This window comes from Eretmochelys imbricata, chromosome 15 (assembly GCF_965152235.1).
Source record: "Eretmochelys imbricata isolate rEreImb1 chromosome 15, rEreImb1.hap1, whole genome shotgun sequence".
Lineage (NCBI taxonomy): Eukaryota > Metazoa > Chordata > Testudines > Cheloniidae > Eretmochelys > Eretmochelys imbricata.
The window spans coordinates 1811623-1839433 of record NC_135586.1 but is presented as its reverse complement, the minus strand read 5'-3'; the positions used below and the strand labels follow the sequence as shown (position 1 = coordinate 1839433).

General features: G+C 52.7%; 1 protein-coding gene across 4 annotated transcripts; it reads right to left on the bottom strand.

The window, feature by feature from the left end:
- Positions 1–543: 543 nt before the first annotated feature.
- On the bottom strand, positions 544–25718 carry THOC5 (THO complex subunit 5). 4 transcript variants are annotated; one of them, XM_077835434.1, is made up of 20 exons: positions 25624–25718; positions 23922–24032; positions 23005–23148; positions 21681–21794; positions 19836–19933; positions 19005–19151; positions 16370–16484; positions 15585–15717; positions 13017–13094; positions 12506–12546; positions 10060–10159; positions 8455–8563; positions 6499–6600; positions 5895–5991; positions 5237–5351; positions 4272–4375; positions 4012–4099; positions 3178–3293; positions 2562–2752; positions 544–804 (listed from the first exon to the last, which is right to left on the bottom strand). In XM_077835434.1, exons 2-20 carry the CDS (start codon positions 24015–24017, stop codon positions 741–743), a joined length of 2052 nt encoding a protein of 683 aa, XP_077691560.1. In that variant the 5' UTR covers positions 24018–24032; positions 25624–25718; the 3' UTR covers positions 544–740. The 4 variants fall into 4 exon arrangements, with proteins under 4 accessions (XP_077691560.1, XP_077691562.1, XP_077691563.1 ...); XM_077835436.1 differs by lacking the exon at positions 25624–25718 and adding an exon at positions 24933–25323; XM_077835437.1 differs by lacking the exons at positions 21681–21794; positions 25624–25718 and having other exon boundaries at positions 23922–25323.
- Between the last annotated feature and the right edge of the window lie 2093 nt (positions 25719–27811).

Below are 27811 nucleotides of genomic sequence, written 5' to 3'. Positions count from 1 at the left end.
CCAGCCACACTCCTGCAGCTGAGGGCTCACACATACACCCATTCCACTTGCCATTGCCAGGGGCTCACGGCAAAGGAGGGAAGTGGCTCTGGAGTCAAAGGAGCCGAAGGTCCTCCCACAGGAGCTGGGATAGGATTTTCCATCCCTGATTAAAAGAGCTTCCTCAAGGCCTGGAAGTGCTGGTGCAGGGGTGATCAAAGTCCTCTCTTGGGCCCAGCAGAAGGGCAGGACAGAGGGGCAAATGGGGGCGGGTGGCTGAAAAGGCCCGCATGGGCACAGAGAATGAGAAGGGAGTGACAGTCCAATGACAGCTCCTCCATCATCTCTGTGTCCCTAGCGCAGAAGCCTGGGAGCTGCCACTTTTCATGGGCTATTTGCTAAGCCACGCCCTTGGGACATCCACCTGGGACCCTTTAGAGAAGCTGTGAGCATAGCTCCCTAATAGGCATCGCTAGCAATGATCCAGCCACTCCCCTCAGCTGGGCTGCCACCAGACCCACCTACCAAGGTGCAGCTGGCATTCACACACATGGATCAGAGACGGACTTTTCTTCATCTACAATTTAATACTTTACAACACCCCTGGGAAGCAACGCTGGAATGAGAGCGCTGCATGGAGGGGCAGGGGAGGTTCCTGGAGGACGTGGTTGACCCCCAACCAGCTGAGAACAACGGTCACACAGAGATTCAAGTGCTGCGGGAGTTCAGTGGCTGGAGGCAGGACAATCCGGGTGATGGGGTCAGCGGTGACTGAAGAACCCCTGAGGATGGTTGTACTTGAACGGCTTCATGCGGTTGGGCCCCCTGCAAGAGGGGATGAGAGAGCGGGGAGGTTAGGCTGCAGCATGCACTAGACCAGGGGTTCCAACGTTTTCTGAGGCCCCCCAACATGCTATAAAAACTCCACAGCCCACCTGTACCACAACCACTGGTTATCTGCATATAAAAGCCAGGGCTGGCGTTAGGGGTTAGCAAGCAGGTCAATTGCCTGGGGCCCCATGCCACACGTTTTCCCCGTGAAGCTAAGTTACTCGGCTTTGGCTTCAGCCCCAGGTGGCAGGGCTCAGGGCTTCAGCCCCACACAGTGAGACTTCGGCTTTCTGCCCTGGGCCCAAGTCTAATGCTGGCCATGCTTAGAGGACCCTCTGAAACCTGCTTGCGGCCCCCCAGGGGGCCCTGGACTCATGGTTGAGAACCACTGCACTAGAAGGGGATTTTTATCCTATGTCTCAATCTTATTCAGCACAGTGGGGAGGGGAACTGGGAAGAACAGAGTGAAACAAACAGAGCGGCAGGCGAGACAGGCTGGGGGGAATCAGTGGCATTTCAAGAGAGGGAGAATCGACAGGGGATGAGGGGGCTCTCTCAAGTGTGGGTGCAGAGGAAACAAACCAGGAGCCTATGGGCTGAGCCTCATTCGGAGTCACTACTGCAGGGAGCTTCACAGTCTCATTCCAAGAGCCATTTGCCCCAGTGTAAAACTGCCAGGACAATTAGGCTCAGAGGCAGCAGCTGCTCAAGCTGGCCAGAGAGCTGCAGGGCAGGATCACGGCGCAGTGGGAGAGGGATTGGGAGGATGCTCAGACTGGAACAGCAATACTATCTGGGGGAAGCCTGCCCAGTGACTGTTCTTTGGCTGAGTGTGGACTGGGGCAACTGGTGAGCGTTAGTCCAGTGCTCGGAGAAAGGGATAAAAAGGCAAGAGGCACCTGCCAGAGCAGGAGAACCTGCTTGCTGGAATGAGGTGTGTGTGGTGGGTTCAGCAGGAGACACAGGGGGATGCTCCTGAGAAACCATTTCTTGGGGGTGGGGAAGAAGCTTCTACCTAGTGGCAGGACAGACCATGGGAATTCACAGTTTTAAGGTCCGTCACTCATGGTTAAGGGCCAGACCAGCAGGTGTGGATGAGCCCAGGACAGACTTCTTGGCAAGGAGCAGCTGCCATCTACGCTACACCATGGCAGAGAGCAAGGGGCAGCTACTAGAGAAACAAGCGGCTCAGCTCACAGGGCACCATCCTGAATGGCTCCACCCAGGATCTCCACTGCTCAGGTGCAGGATTCAATCAAGGGCCTGTGTGGGGCAGATCAGTCAAGGAGGTGGCAGGGAGGAGAGGTATCAGCCACAAAGACCAAGGCCTGGAAAACAGGGAGTAAATGGCATTGGCTGATCCTGGGTGGAACTGTTCTACATGCCAAGAGCAACAGGAAGAAGCTGGGGGCAGGAGGAACCGCATCTCATGGAGGTGGGGGAGAGATCTCTCTGCAGGCAGCGACCGAGATGCGCCGAGTGATGCTCAGCTGGTATCAAGTGTAAGGTGGGAGGAAGCGGTTTGCAGAGCTGCACACTCCAGGAAACAGTGCAGACAGTGAAGCTCTAGAAACTACCTCATTAGACGGCCTCTGATTCACTTCATATTAATCGTTTACCTCCCTGGCGTGTCCCCGACATGGAGTCTTGCTGGCCAGAGAGCTATGTACGGTCCCTGTGTGTCTGCCTTGGCTCCAGGGCAGCCCTCTGCCCGTTCCCCAGGGCCTCCTGGCAGTGGGCTGGGCCCTCACCTGACAAGACGCAGGCACATCTTCTCCTGGGGGAACTCCTTGGGCCCTTCCACGCTGGTGTCATGGGACTCTGTTTCCAGGTAGACGTCCAGCACGACGCACAAGCGCTGCAGCTGATTGGTCAGCAGCTGGTAGCCAGGCCTTGGCCCACACAGCTCCTTGTAGCACACGTTGACCTCGCTCTCCATTGCCTGCAAGAGCCAGGGGATGGAATCAGTCTCACAGGGAACTCTAGCTAGCTGATCACTAATTACTTTCCCTTCCTACGCTATGGACAGTGTCTCCTCCAGGGACCCCCGGTCTGCTGCAGGAACCTCGCTTTCTGGTGAAGGGGCTGGCTCGACACCCCCAGAAACCCAAGATCTCTCCGTCTTCCCCCATTCCCCTCCAGCAGGCCTGGCACAGTTGCTACCAAGATGCTTCAGCCAGGCTACCTCCAGAAGGCGAGAGGGGAGTTCAAACTCCACAGCCCATTCACCCCCTGGCCTCTGCCGTGCTTGCTGATCTACTCTTTCCAACAGGCCAGCAACTGGCATCACCCAACAGTGGCTCTGGCGCTTCCAAACCACATTAGATCTGACCCAGTGAGAGAAGACTCTTCTCCCCTCCAGTTTACCCGAATGTTGTCATCGTTGCTATTGGTTTTCTCCCCTTTCCAGTTCAGACACAGGTTAAAGATGGGTGGCATGGAGGAGTAGCCCGGATTCAGCACGACAGCTGCCTGGAGTTTGGCTGAGACGTGCAAGGGAAGAGATCTAGGATTACACACTACCCCTGAACCTCCTCCCCGCACCAGCTCCCTAACCCTCTCACCCAGTTTGGCTTGTTTCCAGCGCACTGGATCTGCTTTTCGGAATCTAGGTTGATGGCCTGGGAGGACTCTGTCTCCCCCAACCAGCCACTCACAGTGATGGAGCCAGAGCATTCTGGAGAGCGACACTGGTGCCCGTCAGGGAGGCAATGATGGAAAGAAAGCCAGCATAGCTTCCAGGCATGGTTATGCCTCCCAGGATTCCAGGGAGAACCCAGGGTGCGGGCTAAGTGAGGGAGGAGGGAAGACAGCTTTGCCTGGCCCCCCAGATGGCAGACTGGAGCTGTGCACTGGCCCAAGTCAAAGTCTAGAAGAGCCCACGCCAGTCACTTATTGGGGGAGGAACAGTGGCAGATTGCCACGGGGCCACTGTCTAGTGAAAGGGCCCAGTTGTCCACAAAGGTTGAGACCCACTGATCTAACTGTCCCAACAGCTTCTGCTGCTAACACCTGCTAGTGACGTCTCAGCCTTTCAAGGACAATCACCACGTGCCAGCCTCTCCTCAGGGCTTGAGGGCTGGTGAACAGATGGCATGAGGACACCACTGGCTGCTTCTGAGTGTAATGTCAGAGGGAACAAAGGAAGCCATACGCAGCACTCCCTGGAGCCTGAGACCAAAGGAGGGGAAACACACCCACCTGTCCCTCTCTCTACCAGAGCCATATAATAGAGGTGAGTGTCTTCAGCCAAGCCAGCCTCCACAACGTCTTTGGTGTAGGACAGCTCCTGCAGGGGGAGACGCCGGGGAATGGGGATAAACAAAGCTGTGTGCTCAGATCTGCAGCGTGGGCACCGAAGACGGGAAAGTGCAGGGTTATTGATCTGCTTCTGCCAGGGGAGTGGGAAGCTGAAGCTGGTCCCTTGCTCTGGCATTGCACCTAAGGCTATCTGCACCTACCAGGTAATCCTCGTAGGGGAGCGCAGCCCACTTCACCAAGCGTGACACGACCTTGGAAGGGAAGAGATGCTGGCACTCGCTGGAGACTGGCACGATGCCATGCTCTGAAAGCAATGACAGACCCAGTTGAGCTGAACTGAAAACCCACAGGCAGGATCAAGCCCCACTACCACTGTCTGGGACAACCAAGACAGAACGGGGGAGGGGGGAAGAAGCTCAGGTACAGTCAAATCTGGAGTCCATGGGCCTCTTTAGTTGCAGCTGATGTCTACAGACACTGAACAGAGGGGCATGCGAGAGCATCCGGCAGCTCACCAACCTGAGCCGTGATCCCTCCAGAGCCCACAGGCTGGGCAGGGTGGGGCAGGTCTGCACATGGATGGGAGAAACTTTGGCAAAGTGCAGGCTGTGAGGTGAGCAACTCATCTCTCTCCACATGCCGAACTGATTCCCAGTGTGGTGTTTGCAACCCAGTCCAGCTGCTGGGAGCGAGCGAGCTGAAGCAAAGCCTGCCTCACACTTTAACAGTAAAACCGCTAGCTACATGCTATCTGCAGAGCCTTCACAGCTGGTGACAGCACCAAAGGCAGAAAGAACAGCTGGACTTTCTGAAGCCAGGTGGAACTTGCAGCACTGGCCAGTTCGACCAACCTTCCACTGAGTATACGGGGAGTTCGATCTGGCCAGAGACACCCACGGGGACATTTGTACAGAGCCACTGTAAGCAGAGCTCCAACGAGGGGGGTCAGAGACCATCACTACAGGGACCAGAATCTCGCTTTTCTGCTCTGAAAGCAGGAGCTGCGTACCATGTCTGTCGGAAGGACGAGGGCCCTGGAATCCCTTCAAGGAAACACTATTGTCACCTCTTCTAAACAGGATTCAAATGGACAACCCTGCTCTGATGGCCAATGTCCTACGCTCAGGGGAGGAGGGAGACCACTGGGAGGGTGCAGTGTCCTTACCAAGTGAAGCAAACTGCTTGTGGAGAGCCAGGCGGGACTGCAGCCTCGTCCTGAGCAACTTCATAGTCATCTCCATGTGGCTGGCACTCAGCGAGTTATCTGCGGTCACTGTGTGCTGCGGACAGGAAGGACTGTGACCTAGAGCCTGGATTTCTTTCCTTACCCACTAGCAGGGGCCGACAGCTGGTTGTACTGGAATCCCTTAAGCACAGTATTCCACAGTGCACAGCACACTGGGAAAATACATTTTCCTCTGGTTACTCTCTGGAACATGCTCATCTTCCTCCATCTAATTAGCCTGAAGGAGACTAATGCCCACTTGGGAAGAGGAGCTAGATTTGGCTCCCAGCAAACTAACAAGGCTGGGCCATTGCCAAGCCAGACTGTGGCAACACCAGCCTGTCCTCGCCCCAGTTCAGCCCCTAAAGCTGCAGTTAGATTCCTGAGCTCAGGAGTGACTGCCTTTTGATACTGCAGGAGCCACCAAAGCTGGCTGCACCTGGCTTTGGAGCTTAAAAGAATGGCAACCGTGGGCTTGAGATCCCAAGTGTGAGAGTAGCCACTGGGTAGAGCAGAGGGGATGACAGCCTGGCAGGGCCTCAGGAAACACCTTCCGTCACTAGGGTTTTGCTTTCCGGAGGCTGTGCCTCAGACATACCTGAGGCTGATCTTTGGGGAAATGCAGGCCACCCAGCTTCTGCACCCACATGTAGGGGTGCCCCAGATCTGTCACATAATCACTCAGGGTCAGGATGCTTAGGAGACAAAAGGAAAATATCACAGTGCCACCTAAGACAGAGGGGGCGGTCTCCCCAGTGTGAGAGAGCCAGACCTGGAGTGCCGGAAGCAGCAGACAGACCCACCTCCCCGACACTTGCCAAGAGTATGACTCCAGCTCCTGATGCAGCCATGCACACACCAAACGGGCAGGCATGTGTGTCCCGAACTCCAGGTATCAGAGTTCTTTTCCCAGCTAAACAAGGCTTCCATTATAGACGAGCCACCATCTCACCCAGCTGTTCCAGAAGCAGCAGTCCAGCCCTGAGTGTAGGGTATTGCCATTTGGCCTGGCTGCCCCAGCTGTCCTGGGCTAGAAAGCTTCCCCACAGCACACACTGGCAGAAGAAGCCCTTTAGGTCTCACATCGCGATGGGAACAATGCAAGCACCCTAGTCTCCTGCTCAAGGCTGCCCTGCCTGACTGGCCTCCATGGATGATGCTGGACATGACTAAGGGCAGGGGCAGGTGTGCAGCTGACTCACCCGACTTTATCGAACTGGAACTGGTTGGCTGGATTTGGAGTTCTCCTCCCATGATCCCCAGGATACAGGCAGTTCAGCAGGGAGCCTGGAGACAGCAGATCTCTGGCGGAGAAGGAAGGCTAAAGTCAGCCACAGATTTTCCAGAATGACAGTGCTCTTTGGGATCATTAAGAGCAGAGTGCACTGGCAACGGACGAGGCGCATTTCAGGGCCCCACAGCCACGGATTTCACCCCTGGCCGTAGAACTGGAATCAGAGTATCCTTTTCCTGGAAGTTGTTTCCCCTGTCCAGCTGTAGCGATAACTGAAAACACGACCCGCGTGTAATCTGATGCACTGATGTGCCGAGTTTGTGGGAACCTGGAGGAGCAACTGAGGGGTGAGCTTCGCCAAGCCATCTAAATGGGTTGACGCTGAAACCTAAAGATGGCCAATCTGTGGCTGCTGAAAACAAACTGCAGAGCTGGTGTAAAAGAAATGGCTGCTAATCTCCCCGCAGACAAGAGGGGCAGCTGGCTGATCACACCATGCAACAGAAACCTTTGTTTGAAAGGTGTTCTGCACTTGCCACAGCATCAACACCACACCCCAAACCACGACAGAACACAGGGCCGGCTCGCTGCAAAGCACATGGGGCCCTGAGGAGGAGAGGCAAGTTGGTGAAGGGCAGCTGCAGGCGACAAAGGACCCAGCTGGGAGAGTCTGTAGGCAGCCTGCTGCCAACTACGACTCCAGCAGATGAAGGATTTGCTGCACAGGAACATCCCTCCTCCCTGCCCCTGACCAGCAAGGGGGCACTGCCATGGAGAAAGTGCTCCAAGCCGGGAGATCTGTCCACTGCCACGTGAAAGCTCATGCTACGAGATGCACAGACAAACAGCCCCCACTTCCCATCTCATCCCTGGAGCTCCTTCAGAACTGGGCATTTTCTACTGAATTAACGTCCAGGGCAGGTTTCTGCAGCTGCAGTTTCAGCCCAGTTCTCACACTAATCAAACTTGGATGGGTTCTCCAGCAGAAGGCATTATCCACGGCTCTTGAGACAAGGTGACCTGGAGAACAAGGAGGTGGAGGGAGAGTGCCAGACAGGCTTGGGGCAGGGAAGGAAACCATTCATCTGCAAGATGGTAATTAAATGTGACAAGCAGATGAGATGCCCCAGCTCCTCCTCTGCCTGTGCGCTAACCTATTAATCTGGGCCCGCTGGCCGTGGCAGCAGACACGCGGTACTCCAAGGGAAGCAGATTTATTTTCCCAATGATCAAAGCCACGTGACCGTCTCGTTTTACCCTGATCCCTCAGTCTCACTGCAAAGGATAAATCAGATTAGAGAAAGACTCTGTCTCTGTACCGACAACTCAGTCCCTCGCCTTCCGAACTGTAGCTGCGTGAGCAGCTGCATCACCCTGGCGGCTGGCCGACAAAGGGCTGCAGGACGGGTCCCCCTTGCTGAAGGGAAGGACGCTGCATGAGCAATGTGGCCCACTGCCTCGTTCGGGAGGGTTTTCAAGTCTCCAGCTCCCCTTGCTGGTGGGCGCTTCACGCTCTGCCTCATGCAGGGCAGGCTGTGATAAAGCCGCCAGGTCCCAGCTCCGCTGGGTTGCTCAAGCGGAGGCAGGAGAAATGCAGGCAGCATTTCAACAGAAAGTAGCTTGTAGCTTTTCAGCCAGGGAAGAGAGGAGCGAGGCACATCCTGACAACAGCTTTCACTTCGCAGCCCCGCGGCTGCTTCTTAGAGGCCAGGGTGAAGGAGTCCTGCTAAGCACTCTGCTGCGCTCAACCCCAGTCAAGCCTCTGTCACGCGGGGTGCTTGGTACGTCCCCCTAGGGTCACTTTGAACAGAGAATGCGGAGGACAGCAGCTCCTCTGCGGTGAGATCAAGGTCAGACAAATTCCATCCCCAGTGCAAGGACTGGGAACAGACTTGGCCTTGACACCTCCGTGGGCTTGGCTTACCCAGCACTGATGGGCGTGGTCATCTCCGTAGCCGTGGTCACCTTGGTTTTCACCGTCATGACATTGAGGTTTATCAGGTAGAAGAAGATCAGGTGGAGCACGCTGTCATCTGCGTGGTGACATTGGCGACGGCATGGGAAAGAAAAGCCATTTGTGGGGATGAAGGAGCAGGGCAGACAAGAAAGGAAGAAAACAGTCAAGAGGAGCAGAAACCCCATGCTGCTTTCACTGGTTCATGTGGCTGCTGACTCTGACTGGCCAGATGTGGACACGGACACCAAATCTGGGGAGGAAACTATGTACAATTCTAAGCTAGAAATCAGGGGAAGGAAACTTGAGATAAGGGAGTCAGTGATCCAGGTGAACTGAAAGTGCAGGGGCAGCATACAATATCCCAGCCTGGGATCTGGCCAGGCCACTGGAGTGAACACCCCTTCTCTAACGAGATGTGCTGAGGATCTTGAATGAGCATAGGTGGGAGGCCTGTGGTTCTAGGTCTCCTCTGAAAGGTAGTTTGATCCCCTAGCCGCAGGCCAGAGCCCTGGGGCAATGCTGACGCCAAGCAAAGCGTGCCCCTTGCTGAGCTGCCAGCACCGCTTTTCCTTGGAGCCTTCCCATCCAGGTACTGATCCGCCTGATCCTGCTTCGCTTGTGGAAGCCTGAGACTGGACAGCTGGAGACCCTACATACTGCTACCCTGGGAATCCCACGCATGTGAGACGAGTGCAACACATGGCCAAGGAACCCCTCTCTCCCTGGCCCCTCACGCCAACAGGACAAGCCCTGCCACATCTGGAAATGGCACAGAGGTGCCCTCTGAAATGCGTGCAGCAGCACGGCCCCTGTCCTGTGCTAGGCTGCACCAACGCCGGGCGAGGTTCCCCTCAGAGGTGGTCTCACAGGCTGTCAAGACTAACAGTGCTGCAGAAGCTCCTGAATCCTGGTGTCGCAGGGTGCCAAGCTCCATGCAGAGGAGTCTCTGCTGGAGGAGGCAGAGCCAAGCACTTCCCTGCAAACCCGGGAGAGCAGAGCTGCTGGTGCAGAGGCCAAAGGGCACGGCCAGAGGGCCCTCATTTTTGCACCAATGGCTTCATGGTCTCAGAACCAACAGATAAAACTCTGCTCCCTCTGTGCCTGAGAGCAGAGAGGCAAACAAAGAACAGCCTAGAGACTACTGAGGAACAAACACCCCGGCCCATCCAGAGGGCATGAGAATACCATACAGTAGAAAGCCAGACAAGTTTCTCTCCCCAGCACAGCTGCGCCAAGGCACTCTGGCAACTCCGCCATTACCACAGTTCGAGTTCACTTGCCCCTTTGTTAGAGAGGCCAGGGCAGTGGTCTCTCCCGTCTTTGTCCCCCCAGCCTACATGGAATGGTTTGGCTCACTCTGGGCCGACCTGCCGTGAAGATCATCGTTCATTCACGTAGGGGGGACTCTCGTGTGACTCACCCCCAGCTACCCAGAAAGGTGGATCTTTGAAACTCGACTCCTGGGGCCACACTCTGATCTCACAGGCACCGGTGTACATCCAATGGCTCGCTGAAGTCAATGGATTTACACTGAGATCAGAACCTGACTCTTGGAGTCTAACGCCCTTGTACCTTTGCACTTGAGGTCAATGGTAACAGACAGTGGGTGTCTCTTCAGCATCTCCTTGCGCTTGTCGTCCAGCTGCACGCCCAGCGTGGGGCGGCGACGCTTCTGCGGCAGGGGAGAGCAGAATCACAGCACCTGAAAACATGTCACATTCTTCCCACCCCACGGCTATGTGTTCACAGCAAATGGGGCAAGCTTCTCTGTCTTTTGCAGGCAAAACAATGCTTAGCACTTACACAGCAACCTAATTATAACTACTCCATGCAGCATCCTGGGTGCCAGGTAGAGAATTTACAGAGAGGGAAACTGAGGCACAGAGCTGTGACTTGTCAAGTCCACAAAGGGTAATCGGGGTCAGATCTCAGGAGTTGCTGAGTGCTCTCTCCAACAGCATCTGCACGTCTGACGGCCCATACTCGGAGTGGACCTTCTCTCAAAGCACTAAGAACCTGAACCCTGCCAGAGCCAGCTGTGAGCAATGCTTGGCATACACATACCCCAGTCATGCAAACCTCTGAGGAGGAGATTTCCAAAGGCACTTAGGGCAATTCAGTGCTCAACTCTCACTGCCTTTGAAAATGGATCCCCTGAAGGGCTCTGCAAACATTAATCCTCACATCCCCTTCTTGGGAAGTGTGACAAAGGGAGAATTTTGGTAATATTTTTATTAATCCTCTGTATGCCTCTGTTTCCCCCAAGCTTTGCATTGCTATGCACGGAGTATAAAGGGTTAAAAAGCTGTTCATGAGGCAGAGGAGTGGACAGGAGGCGTTGGGCCATGTAACTGCCTGGGATGGTATAAATGGGTGTGTCAGGACTGGCTGAAACTGACCCATATCAATGGGGGATCTGGAAAGGCAAAGGGAACCCCAATAGCCAGGACATTCACACCTAGAAACCCACAGCCAAGAGGAAGCAGATCCCCCCCTGCAGGGAGAAGCAAAGCAAAGGCCTGGAGCTGGAGAACAAAGGGGAAAGGAGCTATGAGCTAAGAGCTCGCCTTTGGAGGCAGACAGACACCAGGGACTCAGGAGAAAGGGACAGATGGCAGTGTTGGCCAGGTTGAATTCTACCCCAACCTTTGCCTCTCCACACCAGGGTTCAGAAAAATCAGTGAGGCATTTTTTGAAAAAAGAAAAAAAAAAATTAAATTAGATTTTATTTAAAATCAGATTCTTTTTGATGTTGTTATTCCAGTCATAGTAAGTTTTTCTTGTAAACCAGTTTAAAATGAATGAAAACGAGGAGGGAGGGAGGGTATGAAATCTACTAGTTTTGAAAGTCTGAAGGACAGCCCAAGTAACTTAGGAAATGGTATCCTTTTTATGAGACTTAGGTGAGTAGGAACTTAAGCTCCAGTCACTTTCCCATCGGCATATTTGAAAATTTTCCCAGGTTGACCTGAAATAATCAATTTAATTCACTGACTACAATTAATCCCTATTTAGTTGTAAATGGGAAACACGTTTTGGTAAGAGAAGTTTATGTATCCAAAACATTTAAAAGTTGGTTTGTATAATAAAAATAAATCTTATTATGCTGATTTGTGTGTTTAATTCAATTCCAGTTACCACCCTAACGCAGAATGACACAAATCAGGAGCAAAAAGTGAATTACCTAGTAAATAAGCAATATGTCATTCACCCTTTTCTAACTTACTGAACGTGTACAATTAATAAGAATTTGAAACTATTAAGCTATATAATTATTTAAATAAATTGATACAGTTACAGTTTATCCTCCAAGGTAACAAAAAAATGTATCAAATCTAGTGTACAGACTCTATTTACTTGTAAATCAACAAGTTTTCATGGTTAGATCAACCAATAAAGTTGCACTTTATGAAAAGGTGATTAAAATCAATGATATAAGTGAGGTTTTCCACTGGGTGATTTAAATCATGATTTACATTGCTGATTTAAATAAACCCTTCCTGCTAACCAAAGGACTTTCCGATTCTGGAGGCCAGGAGACTAAGAAATCGTTACCTTGGTTTGGAAAGGCTGCCTGGTGGTACTGCAGATACTTTAGGAGCACAATATAAGCCTCCTGCAGGAGTCTGGCTTGGCTGGATTTGCTGCAGGGAGTCAAGGAGAAACAGGAAATGCCCAGTTTTGGAGTCGTGGAGGCCACAGGCCTGCCCCTGTGGAATTGTGAGGGTCCTTGGGACCCAGTGCACTAAAGGGATCACTCCCAAGGGACTGGTTATAGGCTGGGCATGGACTAGACCCTGTGGATCTGTGACAGGAGGCATCATTGGTCCTATTTTACAGATGGGAACGTTGAGGCTCAAGGTCACACATCAGATCAGTGGCAGAGCAGGGAAGAGAAGCCCCAGCCCTGCCCCCCACTCTAAGCACTACCCAATGCTTCACTGGGAGAAACAGAAGTGGGTCCACCCATGCGAGGAGATCCCAGAATTTCAATATTGGGGCAGTGCTAGTCCCTTACCGTGGTCTGCTCCTCTTCAGCATCAGAATCACTCTCGTCATCTGCACATTCAAACGGAGGGATAAGCAAGAGCCAAGCGCAGGGATCCATTTGAGAGACTGTCCAAACAGTCATGCCCCAGGGACCCACTACCCCCGCACTGCAGTGTTATCCCTAGAAGACACTGGTGCCCACAAAGGGGCACTTAGCACAGCTGAGGCCCTCGATGTGTTACATGCCTTTTGGCCCCTTTACAGCCTCTACATGACCGAGATCCCCCATGTGCCACCGGGCAGTGCTGGAGGGACTCTTCCTAACACTCGGCCACCCGTCTCCCCAGGAGGGTGAGTCGGGTGTGAGGGAGGAGCCAAGGCTATTTAAGCAGCCACTGCACAGAGATAAGCTATAGAGCTATTGCAGCCCTGCCCAAGGAACAACATTGCTCCTCAGATCCTTCCCCCGCCACCCCCCGTATCAGCTTTCAGCCCCCAGGCTGGGCCAAGGCAGGCGGGGATGCCAAGTTATAACTTACCTTGGGAGTCCTCTGGTGGCTTGTAGAGGGCCTTGGCTTCTTCCACACTCCCTTCGATTGCCACAGCCAGCTTCTTATCTGTGGAGGGCAAAGCGTCATTCAGCATTTCTTGAGGGCCATGCAGTTAAAGGGAAGGTTGCTGCTGCCAGCCACCTAGAGAGGCATCAAGCTTGGAAGCAAAGATGCCAAAGAGTTTGTCAAGTTACTTTTGTAGCCTCTTCCCCACTAGCAACAGGCAGATTCAGGGCCTAGTGGGCAGCCAAGATGCAAGACATTTTGTTTGTAAGCATGCTCCAGAGCTGTGGTGAGATCACCTTCCCATCCAATGCTCTGTGCACCTCTCCAAAGGTGGAACAGCAGTAATGACACACAGACACACTAGTGACATTGTGGTGCGAGGGGGATCACAAATTTCCCACTCCGATTATTGTTTCATATTACCCTCCATCAATATGCCCCGTTCCCCAAATGCAAGGTATCCCCTACGTCAGGGGCAAAATGCCAGATGGGTTGTGATCCTGTCTTAAATGGCTTTTGTGCAATGCAGTACCCATCAAGGTATTTTTACCAGGCTCATCGCTGTAGCAGGTAACTGCATGTGGGCTGAGGAGCCTGAAATGAGACATCACAAGAAGAAAAAAGAACCAGAGATGAAAGCTGGTCAGCAGCATTTGGCATGCACATCTCTACATGTCAGCAACTGGAATGAGTGAGTAAAAAGAATAATTCAAAAACGATCAGAGGACATCCTTTTCCACACATTTAATTAAGACTATGGAACTCAGTTACACTGGAAGTTGCTGAGGCCAAGAATTTGGCAAGAGTCTAAAAAAGGATTGGTCATGCATATGGATAACAAGAATATCCAGTTATATTAATAATAGTTTTGGGTGCTCCAGGACATAACTATTAGAGATCAAGTTGAGACCTAATATGGGGGTCCATTATCCCACATTTGCTACTGCAGGTTTCTTACACCTTCCCCTGAAGCATCTGGTGCTGGCCACTCTTGGAGACAGGATGCTGGAGTAGACTGGCCCCTGGTCCAATCTAGGCTGGCAACCCCTAAGGAGTCTCAGCCTCAGGAGCTCACTGTGGGACCGGTTTCGGGTTTTCCAGGGTGCCCATCACCACAGTATCCAAGCACTGAACAGAGAATTAGAGAGGGCCACACACTGGGGCTCTACACTGTGCCCTGGCTGGTCCCTAGGAAGCTCTAAACCCAGGGGTGGGGATTTGGCTATTTTAAAAACAACCACCTTCTGCTACAAAGGGGGCTTCTGGCAGATTTCAGACGCGAGGAAAGAAAGGTACTCACCCTGCCTGAGGGGCTGGGAGAAGGGTTTCATGTTAGCTAATGGGGTGGGCTGGAAAAGGACAGGAAGGAAGGGAGGGAGGGAGAGAGGGGAAGAGTGAAGAAGAGAAGTGCTATCCCCTTGCTCTGTGTGTTGAGAAGCAGGTGACAGTTAAACAGGTCTCAGCGACAGGGAATTTGCCAGGCAAGGAAGGTGGCCCCTTGACTGGCAGATGAAGTTGCAGGAGTGCACTGAGCCACAGTAAGCACAGAGGGCATTAGTCTGGGCTCTCCTGGGAGCTGCCAACCCTTATGCTTTGACAGAGGACTTGAAGGGTTGGATCACCTCCTCACTGCACACGAGCCACATAAAGGATAGGAGCCATGTCAATTTCAAGGCTCTGCCCTGGACCACGTCTCCCTGACAAGTTATGGGCTTTGTCCCACTACAGGAAGCCATGCAGGAGCTGACACCCCCTCAGCACCGACCCAGCAAGCAGTAAGGCCTGGTCCAGGCTGTTACATCGTTCAGGGGTGTGAAAATCCCACCACTCCGAGTGCCGTAGCTATGATGACCTAAGCCATGGTGTAGACACAGCTAGATTGACAGAAGAACGCTTCCACTGCTTGGGGCACTGGAGTGCTGACACTGATGGAAAAACCCCTCCCATCATGGGGGTATGCCTGCATAGCTACGCCGCTGTTGTCCCAGCAGCACGGACATGGCCTTCGACAGCCCGTTCTGAATGGTCCCGGATCACGACAGCCCAACAGGCAGGAGCGCCGAATGCCAGCGCCATACCATGGGGGCTGTGGACGGAGCATACTTGAGCTAGGCTGCTGGCTTTAAAGCCATCACTGCTGCAGTGCACACAATCCCTTGAGTGGGGCACAGGTTTGAAAAGAGCTCTCAGAGCAACTCTTCCAGGAGAGGCGTGGGAGGGAGGGAGGGGCGAAGGGCTCAGCCGCAGCAGCCAAACGAACGAGGTTTTCATATGATGCTGCTTCATCAGGCCGGCTCCCAGGCTGTGGCTGCCCCCAAGCAGGCTCTGAGAGCAGCGGTGGAGGAGCTATGCAGAAGTGGCGGAGGCAGAGTGGATCGGATGCAGCAGAGTCATCTGCACGTCTCACAACAGCAGGATTTTCTGCAGGCAGCTGTGAAATTTGGCCCATGGGGGGACGGACTCCCTGCTCCACTCACATCACAGCTTTCAGTGACACAGATGAAGGCTGTCTCAACCACCTTACTCCCCTCCCCCGACATTGATACTCACCACAGGCCTGACCATAGGCGTTGGCTTGGACAAAGAGAACATAGAGAGGTGGTGGCAAGTGTCTAGCTGTCTCATACTGCTTGTGTGCCTGGTCGAAAGGCATGAAGAGATACTCCTGGACAGGAAGGGAGGCCTGGTGGGACACAAATCACACACACACGATTGGTACTGGAATTGTTTGCACACCAGCCCAGTCACCGAGCGGTTTGTGCTCGATGCGGCTGTGCAGGAGACCTGGAACCTGCGCCAGGAGCATACACAACCCTCTGGGCAGAGATGCCCCTTGGGATGTTCAGCAGCAGCCACCGGGAAGCTCAGCTCTCCTTAGGGGGAGGACTAATGGCTCTGCAGACGGGAGAGAACCTACTTCTTTCACCCGCTCTTCCCAGCCAAGTCTGACGCAAGGGGAGGAAGCTACAATTGCTCTCCATGGAAGGTCCCATCTAACGAGTCTTCTGCCAGCACCTCAGCAGGGGCCGCTGCACAATGAGATTGCACAGGAAATCCTCGCCCTGTGAGGATCTGGAAGCACAGGTAAAGGAGCAGTTCCAACACCTCCAAACAGCCTCGGTCCCCATGCTCCCAGTGCTCTGAACCTCCCTTACTGTGGATTTCGCCAGCCTGTCCCCACACCATCTACCTCCCAACAACTGAAGGTTAGAGGGCAGACAGGCAAGGGCCAGCACAAAGGGCTCTGATCCATCTAGCAGGAAACACAAAGACTCTCACTGCAAGCAGCCAGTCTCACAGGCAAAGAGGAGGGCTTTGTTAAGCTCAGGAAGTACCTGCATGATGCTGTTGAGCCGGGGCTGGAGGCTGCTCAGATATTCCTTCTTCACTTCTATCTCCTTCAGGATCTTCTCCTTGTTGGCCAGACACTCCTTATACTTCTCCGCCAGCCTGCACAAGAGAAGCTCATTTACAGCACCGCATTTACAAAGGAGACAGATGTCAGATCAGAATCTCTGCTCCCTATTGGTGCATTTCTAAACCTCAGGATCCAGGGCTCCTGATTCCACGGGCAGGGGCTCCCGAACTGAGATAGGTCACTCTATGCTTTGAAGTCAGCTTCAGAGCCTATTTTGATCAATATCTGACCTTGCTGTCACCTCTGAAGTGATGTGATAAATGAAGAGTTCATTAAAATCCAAGGGAAAGGGAAAACAAACCGCAAGAAACCTAGCAGAACTGGAAAACTGGGAAAATTGAAAAGAATTCTGAAGAGCGTTCAAGAGAGCGCGAAACTGTTAAGAGATAACTGTTGAGGTGGGATCTCCGCACGGATCTTCTCAGAGTTGGGTTGCCTGTGGAAGCATCCCAAAGCAGGTAGTAAACTCCATTCCAGACTAGCTGGTCCCTTCTGGCTTTGGAATCTATGAAAATAAAACTGAGGAGAAACTACTTGAGAAATCTGAAGAGTAAATGTGCCATTTAGTAAACACAGCAACATATTCCAAGCTCTCTTTTACTCTAAGAAATGAGGACATACGAACGGCCCCTCCTTACTCCCCTGATCTGCTCCCATATTCGCATCTCAACTGCTGACTTCAGCGACAAAGTACATTCTTCATGCTGCTTTATTGGGTCTGTTAGCCCTGCAGAGCTAAAATAGCTACAGGAGAGTCTTTTCCATCTTGTGCTGTCAACAGAAGCATTTTGGTTTTTTAATTTTTATTAACTGCCTATCAGTAATAGCTGTGCAAACCCCTGGAAGACAATGAGGTTTCACATAACACTGAAGGACTTATTTGATCTAAAGAATCTTTACTACTGGCTCTGATAAATGAGAGAGACCAGCTTAACTCTCAGAGCCCAAGAGGGGAAACCTCCCTCACTATTTTTAATTGTGAACTGAGGACAATTGCTGATCAGAAAATGGTTCTTTCTCCCTGTGATTTTTTTCATCAGAAAACAGAAAGCCTGAAAATCAAAATATTTTGATTTGGGAATGCCACCGCAGTGTCTGATGTTGTACTGTGGGTGCCTAATGCTTCCATTTTGCTCTATACAGGCTACTTAACTGGTCTACATCTCCCAGGATGTACCATGGTCTCCCCTCTTGAAGAGGGATGGCATGTATCATAGCAGTTTTGCATCATGGCAGATGAAGTCCAGCAGGGGAACCTGGCCCATAGAGAAGAATGGAAGCATGGGGCAGCCAAACCACAACTCCCATTACACGCTGCGGTGGCATTTCAAAATAAAAATATTTCAGCTTTTGAGCATTCAGTTTTTCACCCCAAACAAATGGAGTGGGTGAAACAGACAGGGAAAGCAGAGCCGTTTGTGAAAAATTCTGATTGTGGAAAACTCAATTTTCCATCAGAAAAACAGTTTAGACAGGAAAGCTAAGGCTGTCTGGAATGGACCTGCTGAGACAAACACAGAACCCAAAATGCCAGTTTTACACAGGCCCTCACTTAGAAGCACAGCTTTAGCTAAGAGGCATAGTCATAACTATCAGATGATGTTATGGGAGGGTGTGTGACTGGCTGGAGAAGGCAGAAATGGAAAAACCACAAAGCTTCCAGTCAGAAGAGTTCTCATAAATAAAACCTACTTTTAAGCTAGTACACCCCACAGATTAGAGCTGCCAAGTGAGGGGAAAGAGACCATGAACACTGTAGGCACTAGGGCTAGGATTTGCACAGATGACTAGTGATTTAACCACACACCTTCCACTCACTACTGTGGGGAAACCTCATCCTAGCTCTTCTTTGCTTTTTAAAGTCGGTTTCCAAGGTGCAGACATTTTTAGTGGGACATTAAAGCAATCCGTTGGCAGGACGCTCCTCCTGTGGTTACCGATGGATGATTTCGGATTGGTGATGGCCGAGCCCCTGTTAATGACGACTCTTTGGAATGGAGCAATGGACAAAGAATTGCATGCTCTCAGCTCCACTCTGTGGTGCGTATAATATGTGGGGGGAGGGATAGCTCAGTGGTTTGAGCATTGGCCTGCTAAACCCAGGGTTGTGAGTTCAATCCTTGAGGGGGCCATTTTAAATGCAGAATTACACCCTTCACAGCCCACTTCTGTCAAACAATGAGTGTTGTTCCTCTGGGAAGAGACCAGGGCATAGCTCTGGCTCCCTTTAATTAGCCACATAAGAGAAGACTCCCTGAACTGAAAAACAGGATCAAGACACTGTTCAGAATAAACAGTAAAAACAGATCTGAGAGACAGGCCCATCTGTGTGTTAAAAAGGGATCTGCCATTTGTCCTTTAGTAACTAGTTTAAACTGACTATGTAGCCTTTCTTTGCTGTTACTGTATTATTTGTTTCATTTAGTAATTGACAAGTGAAATACAAAAGGTTATTTTCAAAGTGCATGTCCCTGGGCTGTGAAATATACACCAACAAACGCTTGGTGCCAGGTGGAGACAGGACTGATCTGAATGGTGGCCTGTTGGCTTACCTTTTGCGCTGCTCCAGCTCCCAGTCGAGGCGGGCCAGGGTCTGTTGGTGCGGCTCATTGAGGGTAATGTCAGGTTTGCTTATTTCTGGAGGAGCCTCTTTGTAAAATTCATCCACACTCACTAGATCAATCTCCTCATGTTTTGACCTGCAGGGATGGAGAAGGGATGAGTCTGTGGGAGGCTGGGAATCCCAGTGCAGAGCTGCACCATTACCGGCAATCTCACAACCTCAGCATTCACTATTTGTTTCCCGATTATGAGACCCACCTTGAAACATGAATTACTACAGTTCCAGAAAGCAAAATTGCAACAGGCCCCGCTAAGCGCACAGTTCATATCTGAACAGGGCCATTCCTTTCCTGGGTGTTGCCAGTATGTGTTCCCTGTCTGGCTGTCTGTCCTCAGATTTATTCAGAAGTCAGCCAAGGGACAGTCGCACTTCGTAAGAGCTCAGAGATTTGACTGTGGAAGGTGCAGCCTTTGGAATAACTACACTGATGCAGTTCAGCTAAGCATTTTAAAAACTGATCCAAAGAAAACATTGTTGGACCAGCACAATTCCTATCAAAAACCTTCACAGTATTTATCCTGACTGTCCTGACTCTTCCCTATGCACCCGTCTCCTTCCACTTGCCCCAGGAACCTCCAGGATATTCAGACCACATGCCAGATTCTCAGCCCTGGTATGGCAGCATTCAGGATTCTTATGATCTTCCAGTGATGGGAGCTAGGCTCTCCTTGTGACTCTAGGCATTACACCCTCCCTAAGACCCTTTGTATCTGACACGTGCAACTCAAGTTACAGCCTCCTTCTCTCTTGCTGTACTCACTTAAACTCCAGGCATTTGGTGATCTCCTTCTGCAGATGCATCACCTCATACAATAGGTTCTGGAGTTGCAGGTGATAGGCGTCTACTTTCTGCTTTGCCTGAAAGAAGAATGTGATCAGGTAAGCGTAAAAATAACAGTGCAGATAAAACAGGAATTAATAGAGCAACATGCCCAACAGATGGCAAGGACCAAGGGCTGCCATTTGGAGATGGCAGATTTTATGGAATTGCCATGGTGAAACCCAGGAGGTATCATGGGCACTGGTTGGCACTCCACCACCAGCATGTACAAAATGGCCTTGAGTTCATTACTAGTGGGGAGATCAGGGCATGCAAGGTGAGAACCAAATCAAATTGGATGTTCTTCTAAAAGATCTGCTCTAGTTCAAAGAATAATTAATTCTCTGGCCTGTGTTAAATAGGAGGTCAGGGCAGATGATCACAGTGGTCCCTTCTGAATCTATAACCAAGGGAAACAAAAGCTGTCAGATCAGAAGAGAAGCTGGCTTTGTAACTCTATGTGCCTGCTATGAGGACACTGCTAAGGCTTTTCATTCCTGTGGGCACTACTCACTTCAAAAAAGTTTTGCAAAACTGAAAACCAGTGAGGTGGGTTAGAGCAAGCACGCAGGTATGTAGGGTTCCAGGAGCTAGTCAGTCTGGGAAGGTTCTAAGGCAGTGGTCCCCAAACTTTTTACCTCATGCCCTACTTTACCCCTGCCCGCATCTCCCCACACACACCGGGAGTGGGTCCGGAAGAGAAGCTGTGGCTCCAGGAGCGGGGAGGCCACAGACACGGGTAAGGGGGCAGAGGCTGGACTGGAAGCCAAGGCCAGCAGTGGAGCTGGGTGGCACTTCCTCCAAGGCCCCAGCCGCACCCCCCAGTTTGTGGACCCCTGTTCTAAGGAGTTCAGTAGTATCAACTCAGCTTACTTGGAGGTGTATGAGTAATTAATACAGGTTTATCCTAAACACAGTGTTTGGGATTTACCAGTTACTTCTACATTGATATACTATCAAGATGACAATTACTGGTGCTATGGTAATGGGTGAATTAGAAATACCTAGAGAGAGGATTTTGATCCCTGCAGAAATCTGGAATCTGAATAATCAACTTGATTCTCCACATTAAAAATAAAGACTGCATGGCTGAATCAAGGGACAGGCCATGCCACGTTCTGGGGAAGAGGCTGCAGCGATTAGCAACAACACAGCTTCTTAGCTCACTACGTGCATATTTACTTGATAAGAACATAAGTCAAGTTTTTTCAGGAACACCCATCACTGTGTCTTTACCTCCCTCACCGTGGACGGTCTGATTGTACCGACACGGATACTTCCAAACAGGATCTCCAGATAGAACAGGAGGGAGAAAATGCAGGGCAGCATGGACTGGTACTTGAGAGCCCTGGGGCCTATACCCAGCTCGGCTGGGTAACCTTGGGCCAGTCAATTCTCCTCCCCGTACAATGGCGAAAATGATACTCACACCTCCTTTGTAAAGTGCTTTGAGATCTAGGGATGCAAAGTTCTACACAAGAGCAAGGCACTATTTTCTTCTCAGCCCTGCTGTACATCAGATCAACAGCAGCTTCTTGACTGTTAAATCACGTCAGACATTAAGAGGGTGCTGCTGCTTCTTCATTCATTCTAGTCATTAGATTATCTGCTCCACTTCAGTGGAGTTTCCCTGTGAGCCTCCAACTCAGAGACCACTTGGACCTAATCCAGTGTGTACTAAGGTACCAGACAGTAACCCCCACTCCCACTCTGCCATTCTAGAAGATCCCTAATCCCTCTGCCATTCCAGGTAGCATCCCTTTCAATCTCTGGCCTCCGCTGTACCTCGTGGGTCTGATCTCTGCCCTTCTTTAGTCGAATATGAGCCAAACGGTTGAGTTTCTTCAGGGTCATGAAGTGCATGCAGCTCTGGATCCGACGCTCTTCCATGGCAGCAGCCTGGCAAGTAGGGAGGAGAGCTGGGGTAAGGCAGTTTACTCGCTAGTAACTGTCGCTTGTGCAGATTGCCACTGCAGAGACACTCTGTTACTGTGCCTGGGAGAAGTAACTAGAACAAGCAGGGATCTGCAGAGACTGGAAATAAGGCGTACATTTTTGGCAGTGAGGGTACCAAACCACGGGAACAATTTACCAAGGGTCAGGTGGATCACTGACCATTGGTAAATCAAGATTGGATGTTTTTCAAGAAGCTCTGCTCTAGGAATTATTTTGAGGCAGGTCTTCAGCCTGTGTTATACAGGAAGTCAGATGGGATGATCACAATGGTCCCTTCTGGCTTTGCAATCTATGAGACAATTCTCAAACGTGAAACACTGGTTAATATCTCTAGGACTTCCTAAGGTGCCACACATTTCCAGGTTCAGTGGAAATAGACATGCACAGACTCTTTCCTTAGTCCAGGAAGAGATCAGAATCACAAGATTCCCCATGGGCTCAGTACAGGGCTCTTTTTCGCTCAGGAGGCCAGTTTCATGACATCCTTCACTGGGATTTAAATCTTTCAGAGACCAAGTGTCTTTACCCTTTGGTAAAATCATCAAACAAGCCTGACTATTACCAGGTGGATCTACCCTATCCTGGAGGCACACAGACTTCAGTCAAAGACTCGCACCCCTGTTTCCATGGTCTTCGGTGTAGTGAGAGCTGCTAGCCTGACAGCCCTGGCTGAAGTTCTTCTCTCAGCCACAGAACAGGCAGCTGCAGTGCAAGCTTTCCTTAACAGTATGTCTCAACTCTGAGCTGATGTGGCCATCCCGTGCAGGCCAGAGGTGCATTCTATCTCCATGCTCTTCGTTCTTTAAACAACAGTCACTAGAGTCAGCTTGCTATGTGAACACCTCCCTAGCCGGAATTAGAACGAGACTCACCAACTTGCTTCACACAGGCCCCCAAACAGGCATCAGGCAGGGGTAATCAATAATTTGGGCGGGATTCTCTCGCTGGTAAAAGGCCTCCTGTCCCCACACCACTCTCCTGAGCTATTCAGTCCTCATATTTTATTTGGTTTTGCTGAGACTGTAATAAACGCCTTCCCCCTTTGTGCATCTTGCTAGGATGCCATGTGGACTTCAAACCCACGGCTTTCTTGGAGCAGCAGAAAGGTATTTAAAAATGCTCAGGGGAAAGAACTCTAGGGGCTTTTTCCTACACTGTCTTTGCTGCCTTTGCTCTTCAGATCCTGGATTTCTGCCATGAGCCTCTGAAGTTCCTGGCAGGTTTGCTTGTAGAGTTCATAGTCTTTGTTGGGATCTCGGAGTTCCACCTCTGCCTCTTCACTGTAATACTTCACATCCTGCAAAGAGCCAGAAATACAGAGTAGCACACAACACTACAACTCATCCCCCCGCCCTCCTCTGAAAAGGGCCCCGTGGGGTCTCTCAAATCAACTCCCTCCATTCCAAGTTTAAAGCAGCTTTACGCAACATCAGAAGATCTAACTAATTGCTGGTGCGGCAAACTACACTGGGGATCTCAAAGTCTAGTGAGCTCAGACTGTCTCTTACACTGTCACCAGACGCCAGTATCAGTTCCCACCCCATGTAATTTGACAATCAAGAGAAGAACAAGAGCAGTGAGTAAAGTTCTTTCAATTATCAGACAGGATGGAAGCCAGTTCGTTAGCACTAGGCTCCAGTTTAGTTGCCACCCTCACCCAATCCCCCCTCAATCTTTTCAGGGCTTCTTAAAACACCCCAAGATCTTTTCGGGGGCCAGTGCAAACTTGTGACACAGCAAGAAAATTGCTCAGAAAGCACAAGGCGCAAACTCTGGCTCCCAGAGTCATAAACCATCTTTTCTCAGGATGCTGGCGATTGCTACTTGCAATCGTTGCTAAAATTCCCATTTACTTCGGTTAAGAGTAGCGTAAGACCAACCCTGAGTGCTTTTGAAAAGCTCACCCTTATAACACAGTGTACATATGGGGGTGATATTTTTCTGATGTCAAGAGCTTTCAGAACAAACCACTGAGTTGAGCGACAGCCTCTTCTTCTGCATTCCAACCAGCCCTACAGGTGTCTAATCTGCATGCAGAATTGTCACAGGCTTACAATCACTCTACCCCACCTGGTCAGGGTCAACCCTGCTCCGCTTGCTCTCCTGTGGGGCCCCATCGGTGCGGATGACCTTGGGTTTCCTCTTCTTGCTTGAATCAGACGACATTTCTTATTTCACAGGCTGTGGAACAGGAGAGGAATACAAAAATCACTCATCTCCAAAGGGGAGTCCCTCAATTCCTTGGGAACAAACCGGAGCTACTGTCAGAGCACTAGCACTCCAGTGGGAGGGTAATCCAACCCCTCCCTTCCTATCCTAGTCACTATAACTCTTGTCCTAATCATCTCCCCTCTCAACTCCTCAAAGCAATGTCACCCGCCTCAGAGCATATCTGCTAAAATGAGACTCCTCATGTGATCTGCCCACATCACTGAATCCTTTCACTGCCTCCCCATTTCCGTGTCAAACCCCTCCTGCTCACCTTTGAGGCCCTCCAGCACTCTGCCTCATCTGCTTATCCCACCTAGCCTCATCACATCATATCCCCACCCCCAAGGATGTGTCAGTGCCTCATTTGTTTGTCTGCTTTACCCCACAGCCATCTCTATATTGTTTCCCACGCTATGTATGTCTTATGCATGATGGATCACTTGATGATGACCTGTTCTGTTCATTTCCTCTGGGGCACCTGGCATTGGCCACTGTCAGAAAACAGGATACTGGGCTAGATGGACCTTTGGTCTGATCCAGTAGGGCCATTCTTATGAACGCCCTCCCAGCTTTGCCTTGCCAAGCCATTCCCTGTCCTCATTCAAATCCCTCTGCCTCACTGCCCACAAGAAACAGCCCCAGATGTAACCAAACCCAAGCCAGCTGCTTGATCTAATTGCTGCAAGAACCTCATTCCCTCTCTGAGGTCTGTTCCCCCAGTGCTTGGGCACATCACAGCTAAAATCACACGGCTAGCTCTTGGGGGTAGGGTCCTTGTCTTTCTATCTGTCCCATGAAGAACTCAGCACACTTGCGGGCGCTGCAGATACAGTCACCATCAGTACAGGAAATGGGAATGAGAACCACAACCTCACTCCCATTCCTTGTCTCTGTTCCTGGGGATTCACTCAGCCAGCGCCCCCCCAGACCCAGACAGCCTCCTTCCACGGGCGGCGAGACCGAGCGCACAGGATCCCGGCGTCAGACCCACGGGTCCCACGGCGGGACCGCCTGGTGCCCAGCACCATGCACAGGCAGGGAGCGCGTCTCGCCCTGGGGAGCGCCGTGCCCGGGAACAGCTCTCCCCAGAGCAGGGCCCCAACAACGTCCTCGGGGGCCCGGGCCCCAACAACGTCCTCGGGGGCCCGGGCCCCAACAACGTCCTCGGGGGCCCGGGCCCCAACAACGTCCTCGGGGGCCCGGGCCCCAACAACGTCCTCGGGGGCCCGGGCCCAAGGCATCCAGCACCGCCGGCCACCTGGACAGAGAAGCCTCACCACACACAGCCCAGCCCCCGCCGGAGCGGCCTGGCCTCGCCCCCCCGCGCCCCCCGCCCCGGAGCGACCTCGCCCCCCACCCCGCACCCCCCCCCGGACCGAGCAGCCTCGCCCCTCCCCCACACCCGGACCGAGCGGCCTCGCCCCCCACCCCGCACCTCCCCCAGGACCGAGCAGCCCCCCCCCGCGGACCGGCCTCGCTCCGGACCGAGCAGCCCCGCCCCGCAGCCCCCCCCACCGGACCGCGGGGCCCCGCCGTGCTCCCCGCTGCCCCGGGCGCTCACCTGGCTCCCGCCCCGCCACCTCCGGTCTCCCAGCGGAAGTGCCGGGGCAGGAGGAGACGAGTCCGCGGTCAGCGAGGGCTAGAGCGTCCGCCGAGCTTCACCGCCCTCTGCTGGCCCTTGGAGGAGACAGATCCCTCCACCCGCAGGCCCCCCCCGCCCCATAGACTTGGGGGCGGGGCCCCATTCACCAGGGGCCCTGTCCCTTCGATCCCCTATTGGAGCCCAGAGATCCCTGAGTCGCTGCCCCTCATCCGCAGCACGTGGGGTGTCTCCCCTCGGCCGCTCCCGCCGATGGGGCACCTGGGGGCCAGGCAGGTAAATGCCCCCAGGGGGCTCTGCCCCACACAGAGGGGGTTCAGGGAGGAGACGGGGGTTAGCGGTGTGGGACATGGTACCGGGGCCCAGCTGGGCAGCACTTGGCAGGAGCAATCAGACTTGCTGAGGTCCCCGGGGCCGTGAGGGGGGGGTCTGGCTGGTTAGCCCCTGCCCCCCAGCACACACGGCCCACTCCCCATCAGGCTGGAGAGGGGTCTGCACCCGCACTGACAGCTGATGGGCTGCGAATAGCAGGGGTTAGAGCAGGGGTTCTCAACCTATGGATCATGGTGGGCTGCAAGCGTGGCCCACAACGTGTTACGTGGGGCACAAGTTGAAAACCTCAGCGCCACCTCCTGCTAAGCTCCCCACAGACCCCAGGCTATGCCCAGCGCCCCGCACCCAGAGGCCAGAGGTGCTGGAACTAGCCGGAAGGGGTTTCCATCATACACAGGGTTTACAGTTTGGTTCAATGGCTCTCGGCCCCCCCACTATAAAAATTGTTTCAGCCCCCCTCCACATCCCATGCCAGAGACCCCTCCACAGAGCGGGGCCAGGAGCGGAGCCCTGCGCCAGGCTGGGCAGCCAGGGCCCGAGCCACGCCACACTGGGCCAGGTAGCCAGGACCCGAGCCCTAGCCCTAGCAGAGCCCCGGGGCCAGGGTTGGCAACCAGGACCCCAGGCACAGGGCCAGGAGCGGAGTCTCATGTAAAACCTGGGGGTGCTGCACAGGGCTGGCCTTACCCTGAGGCGAACTGAGGCAGTTGCCTCAGGTGCCAGACTGGGGGGGCCACTAGGACCCAGAGTGTAGGGATCTGCTGGTGCATCTGGATTCTCTCTGCGCTAGATGCACAGAGATGGGGGAATGCTGTGCTGGATCCAATATAGGAGCAGGGCAGGCGTTGGGAGCAGAATCAGGGAGAGGGGCAGAGGCAGGATCCTGGGCCCCAGTAGCCAGGCTGCTGGAAAATGGCTCCTCTCAGGCAAGCTCAGGGATCTGGGGGGTGGGAAGGGGGCCCTCCGTGATGCCGGGCTCTGGCTCCATGGCCGGCATAGTAGCCACGGCATCGAAAGGTGGACAGTCTTCACTAGGGTCCCCGCCCAGGAAGGAGGTCGGTAGCCCCACGCTCACGAGGGACATCCCATGGGGAGGAGGGCACAAGAGACAGAACAGGCAGGCAGGAGAAAAGGGGAGAGGGAATCACAGAAAGCAGCAGGAGCTGCAAGGGGAGAGAGGAGGAGGAAACTCTTATGTACCTTTCTAGCCCCCCCAGGGCCTGGACTGATTAACTTCTCAGGGAGCTTCCTGTTTCCTGCTGCTTCCCTGAACCCACTTGAGGAGAACAGGCAGCCAACTGAAATAGTAGGAGCCAGTTAGGCCCTTAAGATGCTGACATCTTCCCTCACTCAGGCCCTGCTACCAGCCTGCTTATTTGTCCCCTTCAACTGAGTGCTGGGAGCCACTATAGCTGGCCCAGAACAGCAGTCATGAGTGAAAGAAGAAAACGCCCCTCCGGGGCAGCATTCAGTAAAAGGAAGCAAGCAAAGAAAGCTTTTCTATCTAAGCAGGAAGGAGCTCTCCTGAGATACATAGCCACAAATGTTCACAGTGAGCCTTCCGGCCCCAGTGAAGATGTGAGTGGTGAGGAGATGCCTGGGGGGGAGGGATAGCTCGGTGGTTTGAGCATTGGCCTGCTAAACCCAGGGTTGTGAGTTCAATCCTTGAGGGGGCCATTTAGGGATTTGGGGCAAAAATTGGGGATTGGTCCTGCTTTGAGCAGGGGTTGGACTAGATGACCTCCTGAGGTCCCTTCCAACCTTGATATTCTATGATTCTATGATCTTCCAGTCAGTCAGAGTGCAGGTGACCTGG

Bases quoted from the DNA above. Each gene is read 5' to 3' on its own strand.
- THOC5 (XM_077835434.1), bottom strand. From the start codon at position 24,017: ATGTCGTCTGATTCAAGCAAGAAGAGGAAACCCAAGGTCATCCGCACC. The intron at 16,485-19,004 runs GTAAGCCAACAG...TCTCTTGTGCAG, and splicing joins GAGCTGGAGCAGCGCAAAAG to GCTGGCGGAGAAGTATAAGG. The intron at 5,352-5,894 runs GTATGTCTGAGG...TCCTGTCCGCAG, and splicing joins TCCCCAAAGATCAGCCTCAG to CACACAGTGACCGCAGATAA.